General features: G+C 29.5%; 1 protein-coding gene and 1 non-coding gene across 7 annotated transcripts; one reads left to right on the top strand and one right to left on the bottom strand.

Moving 5' to 3' along the window:
• Positions 1-400: 400 nt before the first annotated feature.
• On the bottom strand, positions 401-23,199 carry MBD-R2 (PHD finger protein MBD-R2). 6 transcript variants are annotated; one of them, XM_074129137.1, is made up of 26 exons: positions 22,951-23,198; positions 22,812-22,871; positions 18,598-18,719; positions 17,685-18,291; positions 17,453-17,596; positions 16,109-16,440; positions 14,661-14,749; positions 12,782-13,096; positions 11,626-11,722; positions 11,445-11,547; positions 11,183-11,350; positions 10,596-10,824; positions 10,338-10,486; positions 10,169-10,259; positions 9,944-10,077; positions 9,108-9,223; positions 8,873-8,974; positions 8,553-8,695; positions 7,556-7,722; positions 7,317-7,454; positions 7,082-7,233; positions 5,737-5,877; positions 4,159-5,634; positions 2,554-2,676; positions 1,951-2,142; positions 401-1,076 (listed from the first exon to the last, which is right to left on the bottom strand). In XM_074129137.1, exons 3-23 carry the CDS (start codon positions 18,662-18,664, stop codon positions 5,510-5,512), a joined length of 3,609 nt encoding a protein of 1,202 aa, XP_073985238.1. In that variant the 5' UTR covers positions 18,665-18,719; positions 22,812-22,871; positions 22,951-23,198; the 3' UTR covers positions 401-1,076; positions 1,951-2,142; positions 2,554-2,676; positions 4,159-5,509. The 6 variants fall into 6 exon arrangements, with proteins under 6 accessions (XP_073985238.1, XP_073985235.1, XP_073985234.1 ...); XM_074129134.1 differs by having other exon boundaries at positions 9,108-9,220; positions 17,685-18,719; positions 22,951-23,199; XM_074129133.1 differs by having other exon boundaries at positions 2,486-2,676; positions 17,685-18,719.
• TRNAV-UAC (transfer RNA valine (anticodon UAC)) lies at positions 4,170-4,242 on the top strand. The gene has a single exon. It is a non-coding gene; the product is annotated as a tRNA-Val (tRNA).
• Positions 23,200-23,209: the final 10 nt, after the last annotated feature.

The raw sequence follows: 23,209 nt of genomic DNA, 5'->3' as shown, positions 1-23,209 counted from the left end.
TGTGAACACAACTCACTTAAGTAGATATTATGACAGTATGCACAGACGAGAAGGAAGCTCCTTTCATTGCTTTTTTTATGCGTAATAAAAACTATAACTAATTAATTTTACTATAATATATTATTAATACAATAATACCACCTAATGGTAATTTTTTTGACATAAAAAAATTGTTTTATGATGCAATATAAATGAAAAAAACAGTGTGAATAAAAAAGTATACTTAGTTTAAAGATAGATCTACCAGAGAGCAGAACATACTCAACAATTTTGAAAGCTTTAGTGGACTAAAATTATTGAACAACTTAATACCAAGTAGAAAATAATAGTAAACAAAATCTAATTACAAAAAAAAAGAAAGAAAAAGGTTTATGATGTAAAATGAATAAAAAAAACACTGTAAAATAAAAATTAATTTTAATAAACAGCCATTAGATATGTCGCACTGTTAATTAAAATGTTTTGAGTTCAGTTTACATATTTCTAATTACTAAATGTTTATGAATTAAAATAATAATTTCTTCACAAAAAAAGTCAATAAAGACTACAGAAGTTGCATGCTACTGTATTATATTTGATATAAAATTTTTCATTAAAATTAAAACAAATATGATTGAAAAGAATCAGCTAAATAAATGCAAGCTGTAAATATACTTTTAGAAGGTAACAACAGCTATTTATTAATTATTTTAAGTTTCTCTGTTAGGTTTTAAATGTTTTTCAGCAATTCTTTTTGTATTTTATTGATTTATATGTATATTTTTCTTATAGTAGAATGTAAAATATGAAGTAAAAATAGGTATGCAAATAAATATTTTTTTTTTTCAAATTAAAGGTTTTTATTTATTCTCCTACTAAATAATACTTTTCACTTTAAGTCAAAAAAATCATTTAATAAATAAGATTTTGATACAAACATGCAAATTACATATACCTAAATAATACATTTTTTTATCAATTGATTTATAAGAAAAGTTGTTTGTACATATGTACTTATTTGATCCATGTTTTCCCAACGTCTTTTTCATTTCCACTTTAGTTGATGGACAGTTTTGCAGTTATTGGCTGTTTTCAATCTGAAAATCATTATTCAATGAAAGAAACAGTTTATAGAGTTAATCTTTAATTAAAAAGCATTCTATTCGATGATACTGCAAATTAAAACGCAACCATTTCTTTAAGATAAATTTGTATCCTTCAGGAATTTAAGAAATCAATAAAATATGAATACTGAAATTTTAGTTTAAATCTTTTAAACGAATCAATCTTATAGCATTGTAAAACATTAAATTATTTTGACATGAATTACATATAAGTAGCTATTTAACAGTTTTACTAAACTTGTTTTAGTCAAGCTACACCCACTGCCATAAATTTAAATAATTAGTTTATTAAGTTTGCAAACCAAAATAAACGATTTTTCAAATTCAACTTTGTTCAAAATTATTTCATTTAATTCATAAAAGCTAAAGAAACACATTTAATAACCACTGATGAATTATTGTTCATAAAATTAAATAAATGTGATTGTAATTAAACTATAACAGTGATATGGACATAACAATAATTTTTTTTTTTTTTTTTTTTTTTTTTGGCGCATCGACTGCTGAGGTCATTAGCGCCCCTAATCGTTGTAAGCTTTTCTCTTCCTTTATCCACTCGAGCTGGGTCGGCACGCGTTTGCTGTGGGCTTCCACATACTGCACCTTGCATAGCAAGGTAGGGTGGAGCCCATAACAATAATTATGCCAAGAAAGAATTTCGCTAGATGGAGGATAAAAGATTTTGTGGTAAAGTTGGTATATTTGATTGAAAAATTATTTAGAATTCACATGCACGTTTTCAATCAAATTAAATCAAACAAAAAATAATACATCTCAGAGTCAAAGTGGAAGATTTAATTTTGTTCTCTGTACTTTACTAAATGCATAAAATAATAAATGAGGTTACCTGATGCTCAGGGTGGTAAGTAGATCCACTTGCTTTTTTTTTTAAATTTAGGAAACAAAATGGAATCCCATCATGTTTACGGTCGTACTGCTGGAAGTATACAGGAGCCCTTTATTATAATTAATTAAGTAGTAAACTGAGCTTTACTAGCTGCTAGTTGCCTTAGAGTTGAAAAACCCATGGATGAAAGCTCTGGAAAAGAGAGAAATATTACATGAAAACCTCAGCTGATAATTAGAACTTGATTTACATAAAGTAATATTGGCTTCAAACGTAGTATTTTTCTGTTAAACTAAACCCTTTTCTCAAGCAAATTAAACTATTATTGAATTTGAACCAAATACATCATACATCTACAAATGTACGTAGTTCAAACAAAGCCACACGAAATTTTAAATAATTTCTTTAAGAACTTAATCCTGGTTTTATTCAATTAATAGTTAGGTTTCTTAACAGTCTGTATATATAATAGTTTATGCTGTAATTCTTAGATTGTATGGGATAATAGACAAGACTATATGAAAAACAGTCTTACATAAGCAGTGTAGTAGGCAGATTTCTATATATTCCAGATTGAATGGTTGAGAATCAGATAATATTTACCCCAGTGCTGCTGGATGTAATGAAGGCCAATAAAGTTAATCCATTACATGGATGCAAGCTGACAAAATGGCACCGGATAAAGATTGACTGCAGTTCTATTACTGTGCTGGTCACTACAGCAGGCTATTAAACAATAGAACATTCAATCTTGGTTACTTACTTTATAGAACTTTAATATATCTTTGATAACGAAGTTCTTAGCATTTAAAAACCCGACAGTTTTTCGTAGATGTTTCTAATATTTATAAATTAATTTTTCAACGTTACGCTTTTTCGTGCAGTATTTGACGAGCAACTTTATACAACTGTCCTACCGGACAGTTTTGATAAAAAGATTACCTACCTTTCATAATGCACAGAACAAAGTGTATATCCAAAAATATTAAGTAAATCCAATGTTATCAATCTCAAAAGGTTTGTTTGTAATTAAAGAAAGACTTTTTCTTAATAGTATCACAAAACGTGTGTATTTTGAAATATCACTAAGCATTACCATTCTATGTCATAACTTCAATGTAAATGTAGTGTCACGGATTGGAATGTCACCTTTACATGTTTTTGTAACCCTGGACAATTTTGTACTTCCATTCATCATCAGACGGTGATTAATAAGTTTAAATATGTATTAGTAACTAAGTAATGTTAATATGCTAGTAACTTCGCATCGACTTACAATACACACTACCATTGTTGACTGAGTGAAGGAGGTTATTTGTGGTTACTTACGAGAGATCATATTATGGTGTGTGTTTACTGAAATTGTTAATAAATTGTAGAACATTTTTTTGTAAAAATAATGAAATAAAATTAACTTAATCTAGTTTGATTGGAAGGCTTGTGAATTTTTTATTCATTGGTAATTTTTTAAAATTCTACTTTACATAAGTGGGCGCGCTTTTTTGAAAAGAAAACACTGAATGTAACCAAGTTCATTTGTACTGGGAAATATTGTAAAATTAAAAGAAATTATTACAAAATTATACATAGAAAAAACAATATTCTATTTACTTTACAAATTACGCGCAGATCGTAAAATTCTAAAATAAAGGGGGTGTGAATTTTGGCAAAATTAGACTTCTTTCATTTGTACTGGAAAATAATCATAATTAAATGAAATAATTATGAATAAGTGGTTCAAATAATATAAACAGTGCGTAAATAAGTAAAATCTTGAAAGGAAAACTGAAGCTGGCTTGTTCATGTTTTAAATTCAAAAGTTATTAAGACAAAGGGGTTGAATATAATCTCAAAAATAATTACATCAAAAACAGTGTTCTAATGATCGAAACATGGCAGTAACATTACTACTGCATGATAACCAAGAATAAGAATATTATATCAGAAATATACATACAAAATTGAAGACACAGAATTAAACAGTACGAACTTCAAAAATGAATCTGACGTAACCATCCTTAATCGCAACTAAGTGGTTTTACTTTGAAAACCCATGATCTAAAGAAACTGCTCCAGTTAGAGCCTTTGGAAGTTTCAGCATGTAGATGTGATTAGTTTGGTGCGACAAATACAAATCTCTTGACTCTGCAAAAATAAGGAATAAAAGGTTGATGTTCTTAATATATTTGTAAATACCACCATACTCACTACATAGACGAGGTTCCGTGGTGTAGTGGTTATCACATCTGCTTTACACGCAGAAGGTCGCCAGTTCGATCCTGGCCGGAATCACTAAATTTTTTTCTATAATCCAAACTTTTATTCAGGAGGGGCAGAAGGTTTAAAAAAGCTAATGATCGCATGCGCACGATGGACTTTTTTTAAATTTTATTTTCCCAACCCAATAGCATTTTTTAAGTATCTTCGTGTATTTTTAGATGAATTATTTTTGCCTTATTTGGTCTTCAATAAATAAATAAAAATCGAGTAGCCACTTTTTTCCCTCAAACTGATTATTATTGCAGAAAAAACGCCGTAATTTAGCAAAACGTCGATACTATGTGAAAAAAAACGCCAAAAGGTGCATCGTTTTCGGCCCATTTAGTACGATGATTAAAGAGGCCAAGAAAGTATGATTCAATCTCTTAAGGTTGTATGAAATTCGAAGCTGATCGGAATAAAAATAACATGCAATGACGAATTATACCACTGTTACTGTCTACCACTGTGGAGTAACCACTTTCATCATCTAAAACTTCGATAAAAATATATTTCGCTGGGTGCTACGGATTTCTGTTATTAGGAAAACAGGCATTGAAAAAAAGCTTTTGAGTTTTCGAAGCAGATATATCTATGAAAGAACTACTTTTGCATTACAAGATAATCGTGTAATACAATTAATTAATATTATGATTAGAACTAGAGTATCGTCTAGCGATGTCTTACACCGTAAAGAATGCTTGAAAATTATGACGAAATCAGTAGAGCTCCATACTGATTTTTTCGTATTATTCATGCATTCTGCAAGAAGTAAAACATTAATAGACAATACCCTAGTTCTAATCATAATATCAATTAATTTAGTGGCACGATTGAAAAAAAAAACAATAAGAAATTCAATCACAAAAATTTTACGTTATAATAAAGAATGTCACTGAAGATTTAGTAGCAATTAGAAAATAAATTTGCTATTTCTAGAACCTAAATAGAATTTTTACAAGAACAAAATAAACACAATCAAAATTCACTTATCTCGTGACCACAACGAGTAAATATAGGTAGTGTTTAATTTTAATTTTCTATCACACTTATAAAAATAATTTAGTTTTACATAAAAATCTTACCAAATTTAACAAAGTGTTTAGGAAAACATAAGTTTCTCCATAAATACTTTTAATAAACATAAATGATGGCAGTCACTATTAATATAATAAAATATACAGGAATGAATACCTAAAAGAACTATTTAAATTTACAATATTTATATAAAAATATTTATTATTTTACAAAAAAAGAAAAAAAAAAAGGAAACTATTTACAGTATTTTAAGTCAAATGATTTAGGAGGCGACTGCAGCAATTTTTTGTACTGTTTTTAAATCTCTTAAAAGCATTAGTATTGTTTGTTTCATTAGTTTATCTGAAACAACATTACTGGAAAGGTCAGCATCTTGTGATTCCAATGCTATAAAATTAGAAAAAGTAAATATAAGTTAAAGAAAAAATACATAATAATAAATTTAATACATTATAAATATAAATAATTAAAGTAAATAAATTGAAATACCAGCTATTTGAGTTTGTAAAGACATTAAACGATCGTCAAGTTGTTGATAATAATTATCAATGTGGTCTAATAATTTCATCCTACACTCCTCCAAATCAATAGGTGCTTCTGGTTGAGGAATTCCACTTGGTTTGTCATCATCTAAAACGTAAAAGAAGAGGAAAATATAAATATAAATCTTTATGCCTCACATTTTTTAAATTAAGTATTTTATTTACGTTGTCATAAAACGTGCCATTCACTGATAGAAACATTAATGGAACTATTTGAGACAATGGGTGTGAATCATTGTTTACCACTTCTTTTTTTAATTTTTATTTACTTGTCAGTGGATTTGCACTCTAATATATCAGTACTAGTACTTTATTATCTGTGATTTCTGAGTAGTTATACAATATAAACTATGTCAGGCTTAGATGAAGAGGTGTCAAAAACCTTTCAATATTGGTATGCGAGGGCGAGCGATTTTATACCAAAAGGTTTCCGATAGTACATTGCATTCTTTCAAAATATTGATATAATTTTCACCCATGCTAAGAGATTGTACAAAAACTGTAGGTTCTGCTTGCTTAGCAGATACCAGCCTGCCGTCATTCAGAACATTCATGCTTAATAATTGCATTCTTTCAAAATATTGATATAATTTTCACCCATGCTAAGAGATTGTACAAAAACTGTAGGTTCTGCTTGCTTAGCAGATAACAGCCTGCCGTCATTCAGAACATTCATGCTTAATAATTGCATTCTTTCAAAATATTGATATAATTTTCACCCATGCTAAGAGATTGTACAAAAACTGTAGGTTCTGCTTGCTTAGCAGATAACAGCCTGCCGTCATTCAGAACATTCATGCTTAATAATTGCATTCTTTCAAAATATTGATATAATTTTCACCCATGCTAAGAGATTGTACAAAAACTGTAGGTTCTGCTTGCTTAGCAGATAACAGCCTGCCGTCATTCAGAACATTCATGCTTAATAATTGCATTCTTTCAAAATATTGATATAATTTTCACCCATGCTAAGAGATTGTACAAAAACTGTAGGTTCTGCTTGCTTAGCAGATAACAGCCTGCCGTCATTCAGAACATTCATGCTTAATAATTGCATTCTTTCAAAATATTGATATAATTTTCACCCATGCTAAGAGATTGTACAAAAACTGTAGGTTCTGCTTGCTTAGCAGATAACAGCCTGCCGTCATTCAGAACATTCATGCTTAATACATGCTTGAATTTCGTTAATTTAGCAGAATAGAGCTCACTTACAAGTATTTCAAATTCTAAACAATGAGCAATAATATATAGTGTAATCTTCATAGTCTATCTTTTCAAATGTTACTTACTTGAAGACTTATTTGCCTCTGTATCCTCTGCATTTCCATTCTCCTCACCAGTTCGATCTTTAGAATCAACTTCTACTTTAGTTTTTAAACTTATTTGATTAGTTTCATCCCAATTTTTGGCCCATAGATATAACTTGGGATGTCCAGCTTGCCTAAAATAATAATAATAAATTTAGAAAGATGAATTCTATCAAATTCTTAATTGGTTATATAAATATTTAAAACAACATCTTACTCTGCAATATTAATTTTTGCCTTCAAACTTCTCTCCACATTTTGTATTTGTCTTAAGCTAGACGACAACTCATAACATCGCTTCAATAACATTTCCCTTTGTTGTATATCTTTTTCATCTTTCGTTCGGAAACTAAAACTATAGATTCTTTTATTTTTATCATTTATTTATTAAGCCTTAAGTAAAACATTATTTCTGGAATTGAAATAATTATCACAAAATAGATAAAAAGTGCTTACGATGGTAATTTTCCTTGAGAGAGGTAATGCAATGCATACGAATACTTTTTTGAAGATCGTACTTTAGGCGGTTGTCGACAAATTTGACAAACATATCTATCTGGTACGTCTGAATCACTCTCTACTCCGCTGCACATTCCATGCTGCCAGCACATACAAATGTCACACTGAAAAAAAAAAAAATCCCCCTTCATGTGCAGAGATAAAACAAAACCAACGCATGAAGATGGTGTGAAACAGTTCTTAAATATTTAAGATGGGATGGACCCCGAAGTAAATGTAGCTAAAACTAAATCGTTGTCTAGCCATTTCCTTCAACTATAACATATGAATTCCCGAGATTTTCACACATTAAAATGCATTATTTAAAATTTCAGCTAATAGATTCATAATAAACAATTTGTGAAGCCATCAGGAAGGCGGAAAGCCTAAAGATAAATTCTTATATCATTGATTTTATTCGTCGAAGGGCAAAATTTTTGTTGTCAGCTAAGACTCTTATTTGGGATCATATCAATATTGTGTGATGAGAACTTAATCGAGGTTAGATTCTCTACTTTAAATCCAAAACCAAAGTTTATCTTCTTCCTTACTTTCTTACTAACCTTGCATAACTTTTTATGGTAACAAAACTATTAAAAAATACAAACTCAGTGTTGGATGGTACAAAAAGAATTAATTTTCTTAAATGTTCGACGATTTGGACACCTCTGGTGTAACTTGTTCAAATGATATACTATTTAAGGCTTAAAATATTAAGTCCTCCCATGTTCGGCGAACGCTTCGAATGCCACAAGATTCAAATTGGATTTATCTGTTATAATAAATAAACCTAATGACGCCTCATGGTACTTAAGACTAGTTTAAAAATTAAAGGAATGTGCAAGATGTCTGTAACATTTTTCAAGTGCTATTCGCCTAATAATAGACACATAACTATTACGCTTGAGTAGAACAAAATAGATCCATCCCTACAATAACATTAAATGAAAACTACCTGTATCATAAGGCCATCTTCTTCTCTAAAACCACAGATACAATTTATAATCTCTTCAGATTTCAATCTTTCGATGACTACACCGCCTTCATCTGTTGTTGCTTCAGTGTTTGGTGAAGTTTTCTCTTCTTCAGTATATGAGTCTACAATAAAAACATTGCTTAACAAATTGGATTTTAAAAATTTCAATAAATATTAATAATAATAGTTTTAAGGACACTTAGTATCATGTTCCAGAAGTCACTTTGAAGAAAGTATCACAAAATATTGACAATTTTTTTTGATTTGTTTTTTGTTTAAAGAAAAAGTAAACCACTTACCATTACTATCAGTTGTAATATGTAACTTATCTAGTACTGGTAATTTCTTTTTTGTATATTTGTATGTCGGTGAATTCGGATAACCATCATCTGGTCGAGGGACTAATTAACCAATATAAATCAAATATGGGAATTAGGATAACAGCTTAGAATAGAAAACTGAATTATGAATAAAGTAGAAATGATTCTCTCTGTGATATATAATTGAAAATAAATAACTAATTATTTTATTCACCTGAATTCAATTTTTTTTCCGTCTTTTTACGCCCGCGTCCTGGTTTAAATGGTTTTGTTTCGACACTTTGTCCATCGTCACTGTCCACATCGTCTGAATCAGCCATTGCCAATCTGCTAAATTTTTTATTTGATAAAATTATTTTAATGAATGTAATAATATAGTGAGGTTCAATGGTACTGAACATATTCGCTGCCTTTTATAAGTAAAGTTTTTCTTTAAGATTGTGCAAGCACGAACCAACAGTTAATAATTGCATACACTGTTTACGTAGTTGGAATGAGAAATAATTTACTCAGACATCTTTATTCACTTATAAGTAATGTAAGATAATTTGTAAAAATGCTTAATAGCACCCATTATGCCAAGGAAAAAATAAAATGAACTAAACATTTCTAATAGTATTTAGTAATGTAAATAGTAATTTCTGAGGATAAAAAAAAAAGACCGGCATTTTACAAAACGTATCATTTCACATCATAATCTCTGTTTACTTTTTGACATTTTGCTTATAGGGGAGGTTATTACAATTAGTAATATAATATAATATGATAATATAATATGACGAGCTGACAAGTAATGTCGAAACTGGAACTAATAGTACATATATGAAAGAAATGGAAAAAAAGCGGGCTACCCAAACACAAATAAACATCAGAAATAGTTTAAAAAGTTAAGATTATTTCTACCAAAAAAAGGATTATTTACCTATAAACCTGATTTTAAAAAAAGAAGGGGAAAAGAGAAAATGCGTATTTGATTTTAATAAGAAAATTAAACAAGATGCCACCTTTAATTTCTAAAAGTAAAATACTTTACTATACAGCGTTAATTACCTTGGAGTTGTCGATGTATCTTGTATAGCAGATTGCCGTAATGGTAACATCGTTTTTATCGTACTCTTTCTTTGTTCTAACGGCGTTTTGTTAGCAATATTATCCTGAGTATCTGTCTTAACGACCACGGGAGCCTGAAATATTAATTGCTCTTATACTGCAAATCTTTCTTCTTATTTTTTTAGTTTTGGAATACTTTTTATGAGTCTAGGAAACTTTTGTTACCTGAGGATTGGAAACAGTTGTTACAACTGAAGAATTATCAATTTCTGACGGTTTTGAAGAATCACTTGTGTGTGGAGGAGTTTGAGAAGGCCTGAAAATGTTATCTCTTTTTAAACTGAAGAAACTTATATACAATATATACAATTTAAGAAGCACAAGCAAAACTTACATTTTCGTCAATAATTTTTTGGGTGGAAAGCTTAATGATTTAATATGTTCCGCATTTACAATTTCTGATCTGGCACAAGCTAGATCTACAACATTTGGAGCACTACCAACTAATGCTGTGAATTCCACATGGTAATGCTTGATATGCATCTTTAAAAAAAATAAATCAATAAAATAAAGTTTTCAAGCCATTGTAAACAACTGTAGTTGTAATTTTTTGTAAACAATATTACTTAATACTACTTTAAATAAAATATACCTGCAGCAAATTTTCTTTACGGAATTTTTTATCACATCCTTGCTTAGGACATCTCCAGATTTCACTGAATGTTGCTGCAGGAGGTTCATTAGTCGTAACATTTTGTGGTGTTCGACATTTAGGTAATAATGTTCTTACTCTGCCAACACGACAATGACTTTGAACAGTTAAAGGACTCATAGCACTGGTACCTCCCAAAAGGGTATTCTTTTTACCAGATTTACCAATCCTAAAAAGAAAATTTTAATAAAACAAAAATGTATAAAATTACGAGTACATTTATTGAATATCATAAACCTACAATATGTTAAGTGATATTTAGTACGCTCAGGTTTTGAATGCTGGAAAATGGGTAAGTGTGCAACGCAACGCACAAGAGCGCCTTGATTGGTGGGCGCCACTCGAATAAAATATAATTATCATCTGATAATAATCAGACCAAATTAAAAAAAAAAAAATCGACTGCTAATATCATTACGAGAAAAAAAACAAAGAGATTTTTCAGTTTGAGAGATTTTAAAAGGAAACGAATAAAAAGTTTGAGGTTGCAAAATATGGTAAAAAACCAACAATAAAAAATAACTAACCATGGTAACCAATTGTTTACAGGCTGAAGATTTTCTTGTTTTCCAATTAGTTCCGTAAGGATCTTAGTATTCACTAGGAAGTCTAAATTTCTAGGTGTTCTTGAGCCCAATATTTCTCTTGAGTACTCTTTCAAATCTTGTTTGGTATTTAATCTATAACCTTCGGGACTAAATATTCAAATTTAAAAATAATTAATGGAATGTAGTGTTGAAAGTAAATTTACATTGTACATAAAAAAGAATACGAAAGACTGATGAATACCTAATTAGGAATGTTTCCCACATCTGTCCAGTTCTATTTATACACTGTTTAGTCCAACCAAGAGGTAATACTTTATCAGGTACTACTACTGACTTTCTAATGCCTAGGAAAAGAAAAATACTAAGATAAATTTTACGAAAATAACGTAATAAATAAAATAAATTAGAAAATCAAGGATTACCATCACTACATTCAATATTTAATGGCTTGGCATCAGGGGATATCTCTCCAGTCCATCTATCTTCACTCTCTCCAAATAATTCATGATAATTATCACTCTAAATTAAAGAAAAACAAAATTAATTAATTCAAATTTGTTCCTGCAAATTAGTAAGCACAATATTTCACTAAAGAGACAAACTACTACGAGACTATTCCAACATAAAAGTTTTATCTTTTGCCAACATAAAATAGAAAGAACAGATCACTACACTAAAATATTAACTATAATTGGAGTCAATCTGTCTGAAATAATAGGGTGCAAAATAATTGATTTTCTATATAAACAAAAAAGAAATCTATTATTTATAATTCTGTTTCATGCTCTCATCGATTGATAGATTGTTGGTATTCCATTTTCTATCGGCTACAGCATTTATTGAAACCATTCTTTCCTTAGGTTTGGAATCCAATATTTCAGTTTCCACTTCCGTGCAGTTATTAACTCTATTTCCGCAATAAAGAAAGTATCCACTGGACCGAAACACATGGAAGCCGGATATTACGAAGTTGATTAGATAGTTATTCCAACAATGCCAAAGCCGCAATGGCTATCAGCAATTCTGAAGAATGCAGAAGCCTGATCCTAATCCGTGTTAAAAGAACTTGATGATTTGCAGTTTTATCTTTAGTTTAACGGGAGGAGTCTGGCAAAGATTTATCTTGCTGGAATAACGTTTGTTTTGGATTGGATAGCTGGAATAGGTTTGAGCTTATGCTTTGCACCAGTAATCACCAAAAAAACAAAGATGATTTCTTTCCTCATAGCACGCTTCAGAGTCTACCAAAAGAATATAATACCGAATATAAACGTTTGTAAATCTAAGACATACGACTTATGAAAACGGCCATTTATTTTACTTCCTATTAATACCACCGAAAAGATAAGATGTACTTCGAATCGAATGTTCCGCACTATCTCATACAAAACATCCAGACACATATTATCATAAAAACAAGCCGAAGCACAGACCGAAGCCTCCACATGCATAGCACAGGAAGGTTATGTGAATTGTAAATGTTTATATTACACAAACACTAATTGAAACACTAAAGAAAAAAATACCTGAATGTAGATTTGTTTCTTTTCAATTTTCAAGACGAATAGTAATACTTACATCTGTACCCGCCATATTTGAATTTTCATAATCATTAGTGCCACTATCATTCATTGGACTTTGTGCCTCATCATCCTCTTTATCTGACAATAATTTCTTCCTTTTTCTACCTTTTCTGCAATGGGTGTGTAACGATTGTAAAGAAGGTTGTTTACTTGTTTCATCTTCAACACATTTACTTCGTCTTTTTCTTTTCAAATCTTTGGCAAATACATAATCATCAAATGTTTTCCTTTTTCTCTGTCGTCGCGCTTCCTTGGAATCGGCCTCCATGTCAACGAAAGAATCAGCTTCTGATGGTTTTGAATCTTGGTACTGAAATAAATAAATCTAAATTTAATTTAATTTACTAAATGAAAATAATATTATCGACTTGGAATTGATTTACAATAGAGTTCATGAAAAGTAACCAATTAATAAATTAATAAATAATAAATTAATCAATATCCACTCTTAAAGATTAAGAACTGAGTTTGTTTCACTCGCTTGTTTCAGGCGGTTCGTCTTTTGTAAGTAAAAAAGTGTCACGCATGGAAGTGTCAATATTATCTTGAGAGGTTTTGAAAGAAGAATAAACTTCTCCAATCAGCTTGGAAATAATTGAAGTGCTAATACGAACAGTAAATACAGCAATCATAAGTAGTAATCGATGTCAAACCAAAAATTATTGATTATAACTAATTTTGGATTCTTGTTTATGAAGCAGATGGCTTTTCAAAAGGTCGAGACACATTATAAAGAAAAGAATAAATAAAAAGCTGTAATTTTCTTGTTATTTTGAAGCTAATGAAGCATTTCTACTAAATGTAATTTGAAAAATTCATATTCAATGAGCACAAGATAATGTGAGGAATTTTTCACTGTAAAGGAAGAAAATGTTAGGACGTAACCATGGAAGGGATAGTTTTGGCGATAATGTTCAATAGAAAGTTAGTTTTGTTCGAAAGATGGAATGCGGAAAGCCTTTTTTTGCCAACAACTTGCGCAGATAAAAAAAACCTCGATAATTCCTCATAAATCATTGTGATTGACTAATTGTGAAATTATAATTTTTAAAGTAGGTTGCATTGTAAGATATCCATGGGTAGATATATAAAACTTCCAAGATTCAAAACCTCAAAATTTAAATTAAACCAAAAGAAAAGACAAACAAAAAGTACTTTCTTGTATCTAAAATCTTCTTTAAAAAAGCAGATTTATACTTTACCAACAAATGAATTTTTTTCGACTCACTCCATTCAAAAAAAATAAAATTTAGACTAATTTACAAATACTATTGCACTAAATTCTGTTTCTGCGAAATAATAAGATTATTATTAGTAACATTTCCACTTTCAAATACCGTTAAAATGGTTGCTTTGTTTTAATTTCTTTAATAAATCTACATTACGATTCTTTTGAATGCAGTAAATTTCAGAATTCACCCTTGAGCTTGTCTCTAGGTGATTGACATGCCTTTGTTTGAAGCCAAAGGCCGTTTAAAATTTTAAAAATAAGAATAACTTCATGAAATTTATATTACTTTATAATACAATTTACTTGATACTTTGTGATTTTAAGTAGTTTATTATTATTATTGTTACTTAAAACGAATTTAAAAACTACCCCCAACTTGACATTTTCAAATTCCGAACGAATTCTTAAAATAGCATCTTCAAAATTTTGTAATATAATGAAGCATTTTAAATTTGAAATTTCAACACTTACTTAAATAAATCCAGGAAACCAGTTTAAATAAAACAACATTGAGGAATCAAAACTAAGGAATCATAACCACATAAAATGATATACAAAACTGAATTTACATTGAAAAAAAAACAAATTAAAACTTAATATTTACATTGATGGTAACGTTAACAGTACTTGCTTGTAAACTAACCTTAGCTGCTTCCTCTTCTGTTGTTTTAAAAATATGATCTTCGTTTATTGTTTTTTCAAAGCCATCATAGAATAACAGATCATATGCACCTGAAATGTATGGAGATTTAAATTAAATTTGTATTTGTATTTATATGAATAAAATACAAAGAACCAAGGGTAAATGTAGAAATTTTAAAGGAGAAGGACATAACCAAAATGTTATAGTAAACCATACATATATTATCACCACCCTAAAAGTTGCTTTTAGTTTAGAGTTTTTTTAAGTTTTGGGTAATGAACCATGGTACCAAAATTACAAATAGTTAAAACTTACATATTAAATTGTTAAAAGATAATTATATTTAAACTCGATTAAAATTAGATTATAGTTATAATTTTGATTCTGTTCAAACATAATGGATTAATGAATACATTTTTTAGAATACTATTTTGTCTTTAACAAAAAAAAAAAAAGATTCAAAAAAGTTTTGTGTGCAATATTGAATTTATACTCTCAATTTGGTTTTAATTCACTAAAGAACGAAGAAATATAAATATTAATTAACAGTTTAAAAATATTAGCGTTTATAACGTAGTTAACGGAATCAGCCATCTGGCAGATTGGCCAATAACAACTGAATTGATGGGCATTGGACTTCCCAAAAAATAACAATTCCGATTATTTAGCATAGAAAGGGACATGGCTAAATCAATCTTCTCTTGCCGCACTTTTGGATCCGCCGCTAGACTTTTCAGCAAACTGGAATTTCGGAGATCAGTTAATTTAACATCTACTGCAGGGCTTGAGGGGAATGAATAAATTAGAAGAAATGATTCATTTTAAAGCAGCGTTATCCAAGCATCCAAAAGCAGAGCTTGGCGTTTTATAGATCAATACGAAGAAATTAGTATGATGTGAAAAATATGGAAACAATAATGGCTTATCTAAGACTGGCGCCATTTTTAGAGATCAGAGAATTAACGTATGCAGCCCACGCAGAAACTGTGCAAATTAAATGTTCTTGGAGAACAGTTTTTCAATGAAGTTCATAAATCAACAAGAGTGCAAAATATAAAATAAAGGAATAGAATCTTTTAAAGTATTCAAGAAAAACACACGATAAATATAAATTTAGCTTTTGGTGGGGAGAGGTTGAGTGAATCCTATGTTTGGAAATAAATAATAAATTAAAACTGTCCAGTTTAGGACAGTTGTATAAGGGTTGTTATAGTTCATTATTGATCATAATATGATCGAACAACATAAAAAAGTAATACACAGCTCCTAACAAAACCCTACTCTCATCAATCTACACATACATTTTGAAGGGCAAAATCAAAAAACTGCTTTCATTATTCTTTATTAACGCACGTTAACTTAATTATTTTTAATTAATATTTAAAAAATGTAATTCTACTGAATAAATGAATAAAAATTAATTTATAACATAAACGAATAATACTTACCTTTTCCAGAAATACTTTTGATAACTGCCGGAAATTTTTGCATCCTATGATTTGACCATTTAGCTAAAACTTTTTCACCAACTTTAAATTTGCCTTCAAATTTTGAAGAAGATTCTAACGAGGACTGCCGTTTAAATCGCCAATTTTTCCTACTATTTCTATAACGTCTGAACTTGGCAGGATTCCGATTTCTTTTATTTTTTCGACCGGTTGAATCTGCTGAAGATAATTTTGGTGTCCCAATCAGTTCCTCTTGGTTGGTTTTAATTTCTGTATTCATTGTTTCTATCTCACCTGTTTCTTTGATTTTGATATCTTCTTTTTCAAATAATCTGAAAGATTAAGTTAGTTGTCTAATTTATTTGTATGATACAATTTTTGTTTGTAACAATCGAAAGTGTTAAAAGAACTAATCTTTTTAAAAAAGTAACTGGGATAGCGTCACTGTATATTATACTGTAATAAATAAAACTATTTTATACTGTACTTTACAAAATATAGAACATCTTTTGTGTCCCATTTAATTAGTTGTATATTTTCCCTAGACACTAAAGGCATTTCAGTCCTCAGCCAAATACAGCCTTATTAAAATGCTGTCTTCAGGATGAATTTAATTTAACACGGAAAGTCTATAGAGATATTTTCCATAGCAAATCTCAATAATTAACAGCCTGCAATACTAGTATGAAAGTCAATGTCCACTATTCACTAAGCGGAGACCAATCCTAGCAATAGTCAGTGATGTATGTAGTCGTTTCGGGCTGGGATTGGGCAGCTCCAAAGAGTATCAAGGCCGTCTATATATATGTATATATATTTTTTTTTTTTTTAATTCCGCAATGTGATGGTTCCAAAGCCAACTCCTTACTAGCCTTCGCAAATCAAGCTAGATCCAGGAAGCATCCAAAAATACTGCGATTGTCCAGACAATGGCCAATCAATGCCGCCTTTGAGTAGGATAATACTACTATTTTGTTAAGATAGTATTTATACAATTTGCTGGTGTATGCACTACCAATTCTATTATGACCAAGAAATGGGAGTTAGTGCAATAAGTTTGGAAACCACTGCCTTAACCACTGGGAGTAGATTGATGGAGACGGAGGGAGGAATTAAAAAAACAAGGTAAATGTGTGTGAGAGCACTAAAAGTAAAAACTGCGCAAACTTTTTTTCTCCTAGTTAATTTTAAATAAATCGAAAATTTAGATCGATAAATCATTAAAAAAAATGAAGAAATATAATTATGCAATCACATTCGCAATAGCTTAAAAATTATGCTTCTACAGATGAAATTTGCATTAACTACTGGTTAATCGATACTGTAATTAAAATTCAATTATACTTGGAAGTTCCTGATAAGGGATGAGTTGTACTTCTTGACAATCTCTGACTGCTCATGGACACCCATTCGTCCGGCTTCCGAATATCATAATGTACCAAGACTTCCTCCTCTTCCCAATCCACTTCAAGTATTGATGCTTTGTTCCTTTATTAATTATTAATATTAATTTCTAAAAAAAATACATTATAAATAATTATTGCATACATATAGCAGAAATGTACTAATCTCTTACCATTCAGTTGTTTTGTAATCTTTTACATGTATTTGTAACCCAGCACTAAATTCTTGTTCAACATTATCATTAGATGAGGGTCTCGTAGGAGAAGCAACGTCCTCTTGGGATTCCGTATCTTGTTCTTCTTCTTGAGTTTGCTCATCCTCCTCTTTTTTAGGTTGCAATGTTTCATCAATTTCTTCCTCTTCTTCAATAGTTTCTAATTTAATCGAGCTACTTTCTTCTATCTCCGACGGTTCCTCTTTGATTACTTTTTGTACTGACATTAATCTTGGCCGAGGTGCAAATTCTTCAACTAGCTCTTCGCTAGCATCAATCTCTAAATTCTCTTCCCAATTAATATCATTGAATAAATTAGCTTGTTCGCTATTTTCTGAATTTGTTGTACTTTCTTCATCATTTTGAACAATTTTAGTTCTTTTATTGGTAAGTTTTTTAATTTTTGTTAATCTTTTTTTTAACGTTTGTCTTGCAGCATTTCTTTTCCTAATATCACTTCTTTTTAAAATTCTAGTATTTTTTCTTTTTCTTTTTGCATTTGTAGCTGTTGTTAAGAGTTTTGTAGAAGAATCATGAGAATTTGTAGATTTTGACGAAGAAGGCTCTGAAACAGTATCAACACTAACTAAATCTACCTTAATTTTTGTTTTTGTTTTTTTAGTCTTTGCACTACATTCTTCGCTAGTAATTTTTTTGTTTTTATTATTTTGAACTTTTCTATTTTTATTAGTTTGCAGTTTTTTAGTATTTTTTTTATTTGGAATTTTTTTATTTCCATTAGCTTTTTTATTACCCTTTATTGCAACTCTTGGCATACTGTTAGTGTCAATTTTTTTTAATACTACCAATAATTCCTTGATTTTAAATAATTTTTTATCTTTTTCACTTAAAATTTGATTAGATGTAGTACCTCCATTTGACTTTACATTAGTAGCTGCTGTAGATTCAATTTTGCACTTGGATGCATCATTATCCATTGTTCATTATGCGTCCATAGTACACTTTTTTTTATTTTTAAACATATATAATAATCTGGAAAAAAAATCAAGTGATAAATTATTTCATTGATCTATAATATCAGTATAATAAAATAATAAACTCTGCAAAAATAATGTCGGAAATTTTTAAACAATTAAAGAATGACAAATAGGAATCACTCTGAGGGAATAAAAATTTCCAATACACTTAAAGTAAACATTTTAGGAGGTATTCTTTACATCTTTTGTATACATCTACATTCATGCAAAATATAAATGCATTAAACAACCAAATAATGTAAACCTAATTTAATAAAAAAAGATATAATCGAATAAATATTTAAAAATATATATATAACGCAATCTCATGATTTTTTTGGGATAATTTATTTTTTTAAATGAAATATGAGAATATTTAAATAGGCAAACGAAACAATATAGATATAAATACATGAGGGAGAGAATTTATTGGTTGAAAATGTACGCTTTATTTAAATATCGTTAGACAATGGACCGTCTATCTACTTCTTTTTTCTTTTCTAGAATTCTGCAAAGGCTAGTATTTTGCTAAGAAAATGGTACTACGTTCAGAAGATATAAATGTTCGAAAAAGAGGCACGCAATTTTCCTTTGCAGACAATAAATATGGATTTGCTCGATCGAACCCTAAATCTTTGTACAGAAGTCGTTTCTATTTCAAAACTGAAAACTATTTTGTTCAGTGATTATTTGTGATAAATTACAAATAAATCTTGAAGAATAAAACTACTGACAGCTTCTATTATATCAAAGCGATAATTTTCTTTGTGGCTTTAAGGACATGAAACTACATGACCTTAATTTATACTGGTTATTTCTAATGCATTTAACAGCAAGAAATGTCTTCTAGTTTATGGTGAATTGTGTGGTTCTCGAAACTCCGGGAACATGAAGGACAAGTTAGTTACTGTTTTAAATGATTTAATCATGTACAACTGAATATGAAACAAAAATGTAATTACATTATATATGTATTAAATTAATTGGGAAAAGTAAAAATTTTTAGAACGTTCACTTATCTCTCAGGAAAGTGGCAGAATTCCACACATCGCCCTTTATTTTAAGGAAAGATCTTATGTAATGGATATCTCTATAGATCAATTTGTGAGGTGGAGGAGGAACGACCATGCAGCTTGTAGAGAGAGAGAGAGTGTGTGAAAGGGCATTAGGTTCAAGCTCTTTGGTCGGAATAGGTCGAAGGAGAAAGTTCCTAAGCTGTTTCTCACTGATCGATTTGACTTTCACCAGAGAATGTTGCGTTTTTCAAGTCCAGGTCTGCATTTTGGTACTAGGAACGGCGTAAAACTAATTTCCTAAATCCAACAGAGGGTAGTCATAAGGAGGCAAGAGATAGATAACCTTAGAATGCATTAACTATACAGGATCCCCCGCGGTGAAGTGATGCCCACTACATATCTTGGTGGCTGATAACGCACCAGCCAATCTTAAGATTTTAAAATATTAATGTTAACCACAACATGCTGAGTAAAGTTATTTTAAAATAACCGATGTCTACATATATTACTTTATATTATTGTTTGTCATATCTTATCATTTACGAGATATGTTAGAAAACAGTGCATTAAATTGTAAACTCTCTAGTGGGATCAGTGACTGAAACTGCAATTCCGTGTTGGTTTAAAAATATTACAAAAAACAAAAACAAAAAACAGCAAAAACAGCTTAAAGGGCTACTCAGCCATTTCATTTGAGATTTTGGATGGCAGCAAATTTAAGTAAAAGTTTGCTAAATAAAATTCATATATTTATCTGGTTTCTTTCTCGGTCTTTAATCCGTTTTACTTGGATGACCTGGGTAGTTACTAGGTGTTGGAGTAAATACCTTATCCTACCAGTTTCTTAAAATTTTTCAGCATATCTACGAGATGCTAAAGGAAAAGAGGCCACATGAATGTGGCTTAAGATCTACCACGCCACATCTCTCTACTTTGGTCAAACAGGACTGATTTTCCATGAAAGTAAAAATTATTGCATTAGAGTAAAAATATGTCACTGTTTCAACTTCTTGAAATCTCATGTTTTGTAATAACCGAAATCTTATTTTTTTGGCATGCAAGAAGTAATGAAATATAAATAGAATTTGGTGTGCCATAGATGGAAAAAGGTTGCAGAACACTGCACAAAAGGGTCATTACAACACACCGATTCCATCTTATTTAAATATTAATTGAGGATTTTTTTTTATTTTTATAACAAATAAACATTTGTTAAAAATTATTTTATAGAAGAAATTTTGTCATGAGATTAACATTATTTGGGGCAGGTGGTTTGGAGTAATGTTTGTGGCCGTGGGGTTTTAAAAGGGATTTTAGCTTTTATGTTGATAGCATCCACACCTAGGGAGGATGTCAACTAGATTAACACTTATTCTACATTAATTAACACAGAAAATAAATGAATGAATTATGAAGTACTATGAATTACTCTTTATAAAGTAAAAAAGAAAATCATTAACAAAAGAAATCTAAACACTTCCTATGTTTACATTAAAACAACATGCATACATAAATTTCCTGTGACAAAAGAATATTATTGAATAACAAAAAAAAAAAAAAAAAATTAAACAACTAAAACAGCACTACATTTGTTATTTTACACTAAAAAAATAAAAATACCAAAAAAATATGTGGGCCATACTTTCATACCAATGGAGGTGTAATGTCCAAAGATGTAACTTTTATGCCTTTTTAGAAAATCCAATTCCACGTGTGAGCCAATGCAAACATTCAACTTTTTTTTTAAATACACTTCAAACCTAGCTAAAAGATTTATTTGGAGGAACAATATTTATAAAAGAATCTGTTGCGAAAAGTAAGGCACATACCACAAGAAGCTTGGCCTTATATAATTGTTAATAGCTGCTTTAATAAATTATGAAAAGTTACCAATTTACGTCGCAAATCTTTGTATATGCTTGGATAATTATGAGAAAACTAATCTTAATTTTCTAATATGGTTAAAAAAAACTTATCTTAGGAAAATAAGACTTCATATAGAAATTTTATTACCTATTCCCAGCCCAATAACCCAGGTTAATGTTTAGCTGCAAGGCATTACATTTACATAACAATAAAATAAAATGGTTTGCTTTAAATGCCTTAAAAATTGAATGCAAACAGTTGAAATTATGGAAAATGCAGACAAAAGTATGCGTATGATTTGAATTGACTTTAAATAAAAGTAACATTGTAATATTTAAGGTTTACAACTTTTGGGATGAAATTCTAAAAAATGAGAAGCTAGTAGTATTGAAACGTTTAATCATACTACCAGACAACATTTTCGATTCATAAACTAAATTCAATTCATAATTCTTCCTTTGCTGTAAAAAAAATTTGATTTGTTTGTATTAAATTAATAACGCCCATATCAAACATGCAAACCTTTGTTAAATAAACATTTAAATGATCAGATGATAAGAAACACATGATTTGATCTTATTAAGACGTTATTAAAAAAAGATATATACAGCAATCAAATAGCATTGTAAAAATATATATTTTTAAATAATCTAAACGACATGTTTAACTAATATATTGCAATTGTTCAACATTAAAAGTGGAATAAAAGCCTGTCAGCAAAAACGATAACACAAACATTAATACTACTAGTGCCTACAATTAGAAACTTCTGACTTCTATACGCTGTACAGCTGAATAAATTAATACGGGAAAACGAAATCAACTTCATTGACAAAAACAGAAATTCCTAAAACTGTAGCAATGTGAAAAACTAAATGATAAAATTTGCATTAAGAATAAAGTTACATTATTCATAACAGTATCATCAAATTGACAATTTATTTTAAAACAATTTAATTATAAAAAAATATCAAGTAATTAATCAAAATTTTATTTGCTGAAAATTATGCTTCAACTTTTGTGCTGACACTTCCGAAAGAACTCAAAGCAATAAACTCATGCAACTGGGTAACTCCTTTCCCAAGGAGAGCCAAAATCGAACAAAATAGTAAATTTCATAAGTAACAATAAAGTATTTTTTTTTTTTTAAACAAAATGAAAACGATCCAACACATACTGTTAATTTAAATACTTCCACCTGGAGCTAGTAAATGATCTGAACTTACTTTTTCTTATGCTGGGCCTCTTTTTTTCAGACAATTTAGGTTATGTTCTTCTTAAAACAACTATAAAAAAATGAAAGAATTTACATTACTTCATAATAAGAGAACCTTTTAAATACAGTACTAAATAAAAAAAAATCACCTGAATACACTTTTCAAAATATAAACATTACAAATGCTTCTCTATATGTTGCACAAATACGTATAATCATTGAACAAAAGGGAGTTAGTAAAATGCAAGAGTGTGTATATTGTCTCGAAAGTCACTAAAAATTAAAAGTAATTTTAACTTTATTTTCCAAATGACACAAATAAACGGGCAACTTCACACCAAAACAAGACAGTCGGCTAAACACCAAAAATGCTAACATTACCCTCTACAATAACCTAGCGACTTCCAA

Source organism: Rhodnius prolixus, unplaced genomic scaffold (assembly GCF_049639745.1).
Source record: "Rhodnius prolixus isolate KJV_2025 unplaced genomic scaffold, Rpr scaffold_9, whole genome shotgun sequence".
In the NCBI taxonomy this organism is placed as follows: domain Eukaryota; kingdom Metazoa; phylum Arthropoda; class Insecta; order Hemiptera; family Reduviidae; genus Rhodnius; species Rhodnius prolixus.
The sequence above is the reverse complement of the archived record's forward strand: the minus strand, read 5'-3'. Positions and strand labels throughout refer to the sequence as shown.

Excerpts from the sequence above, each read along its gene's own strand:
- MBD-R2 (XM_074129133.1), bottom strand. The coding sequence starts at position 18,664 with ATGGATAATGATGCATCCAAGTGCAAAATTGAATCTACAGCAGCTACT. Across the intron at positions 11,351-11,444 it reads TGGGAAACATTCCTAATTAG|TCCCGAAGGTTATAGATTAA; the intron begins GTATTCATCAGT and ends TTGAATATTTAG. Across the intron at positions 5,878-7,081 it reads AGAGGCAAATAAGTCTTCAA|ATGATGACAAACCAAGTGGA; the intron begins GTAAGTAACATT and ends TTTACGTTTTAG.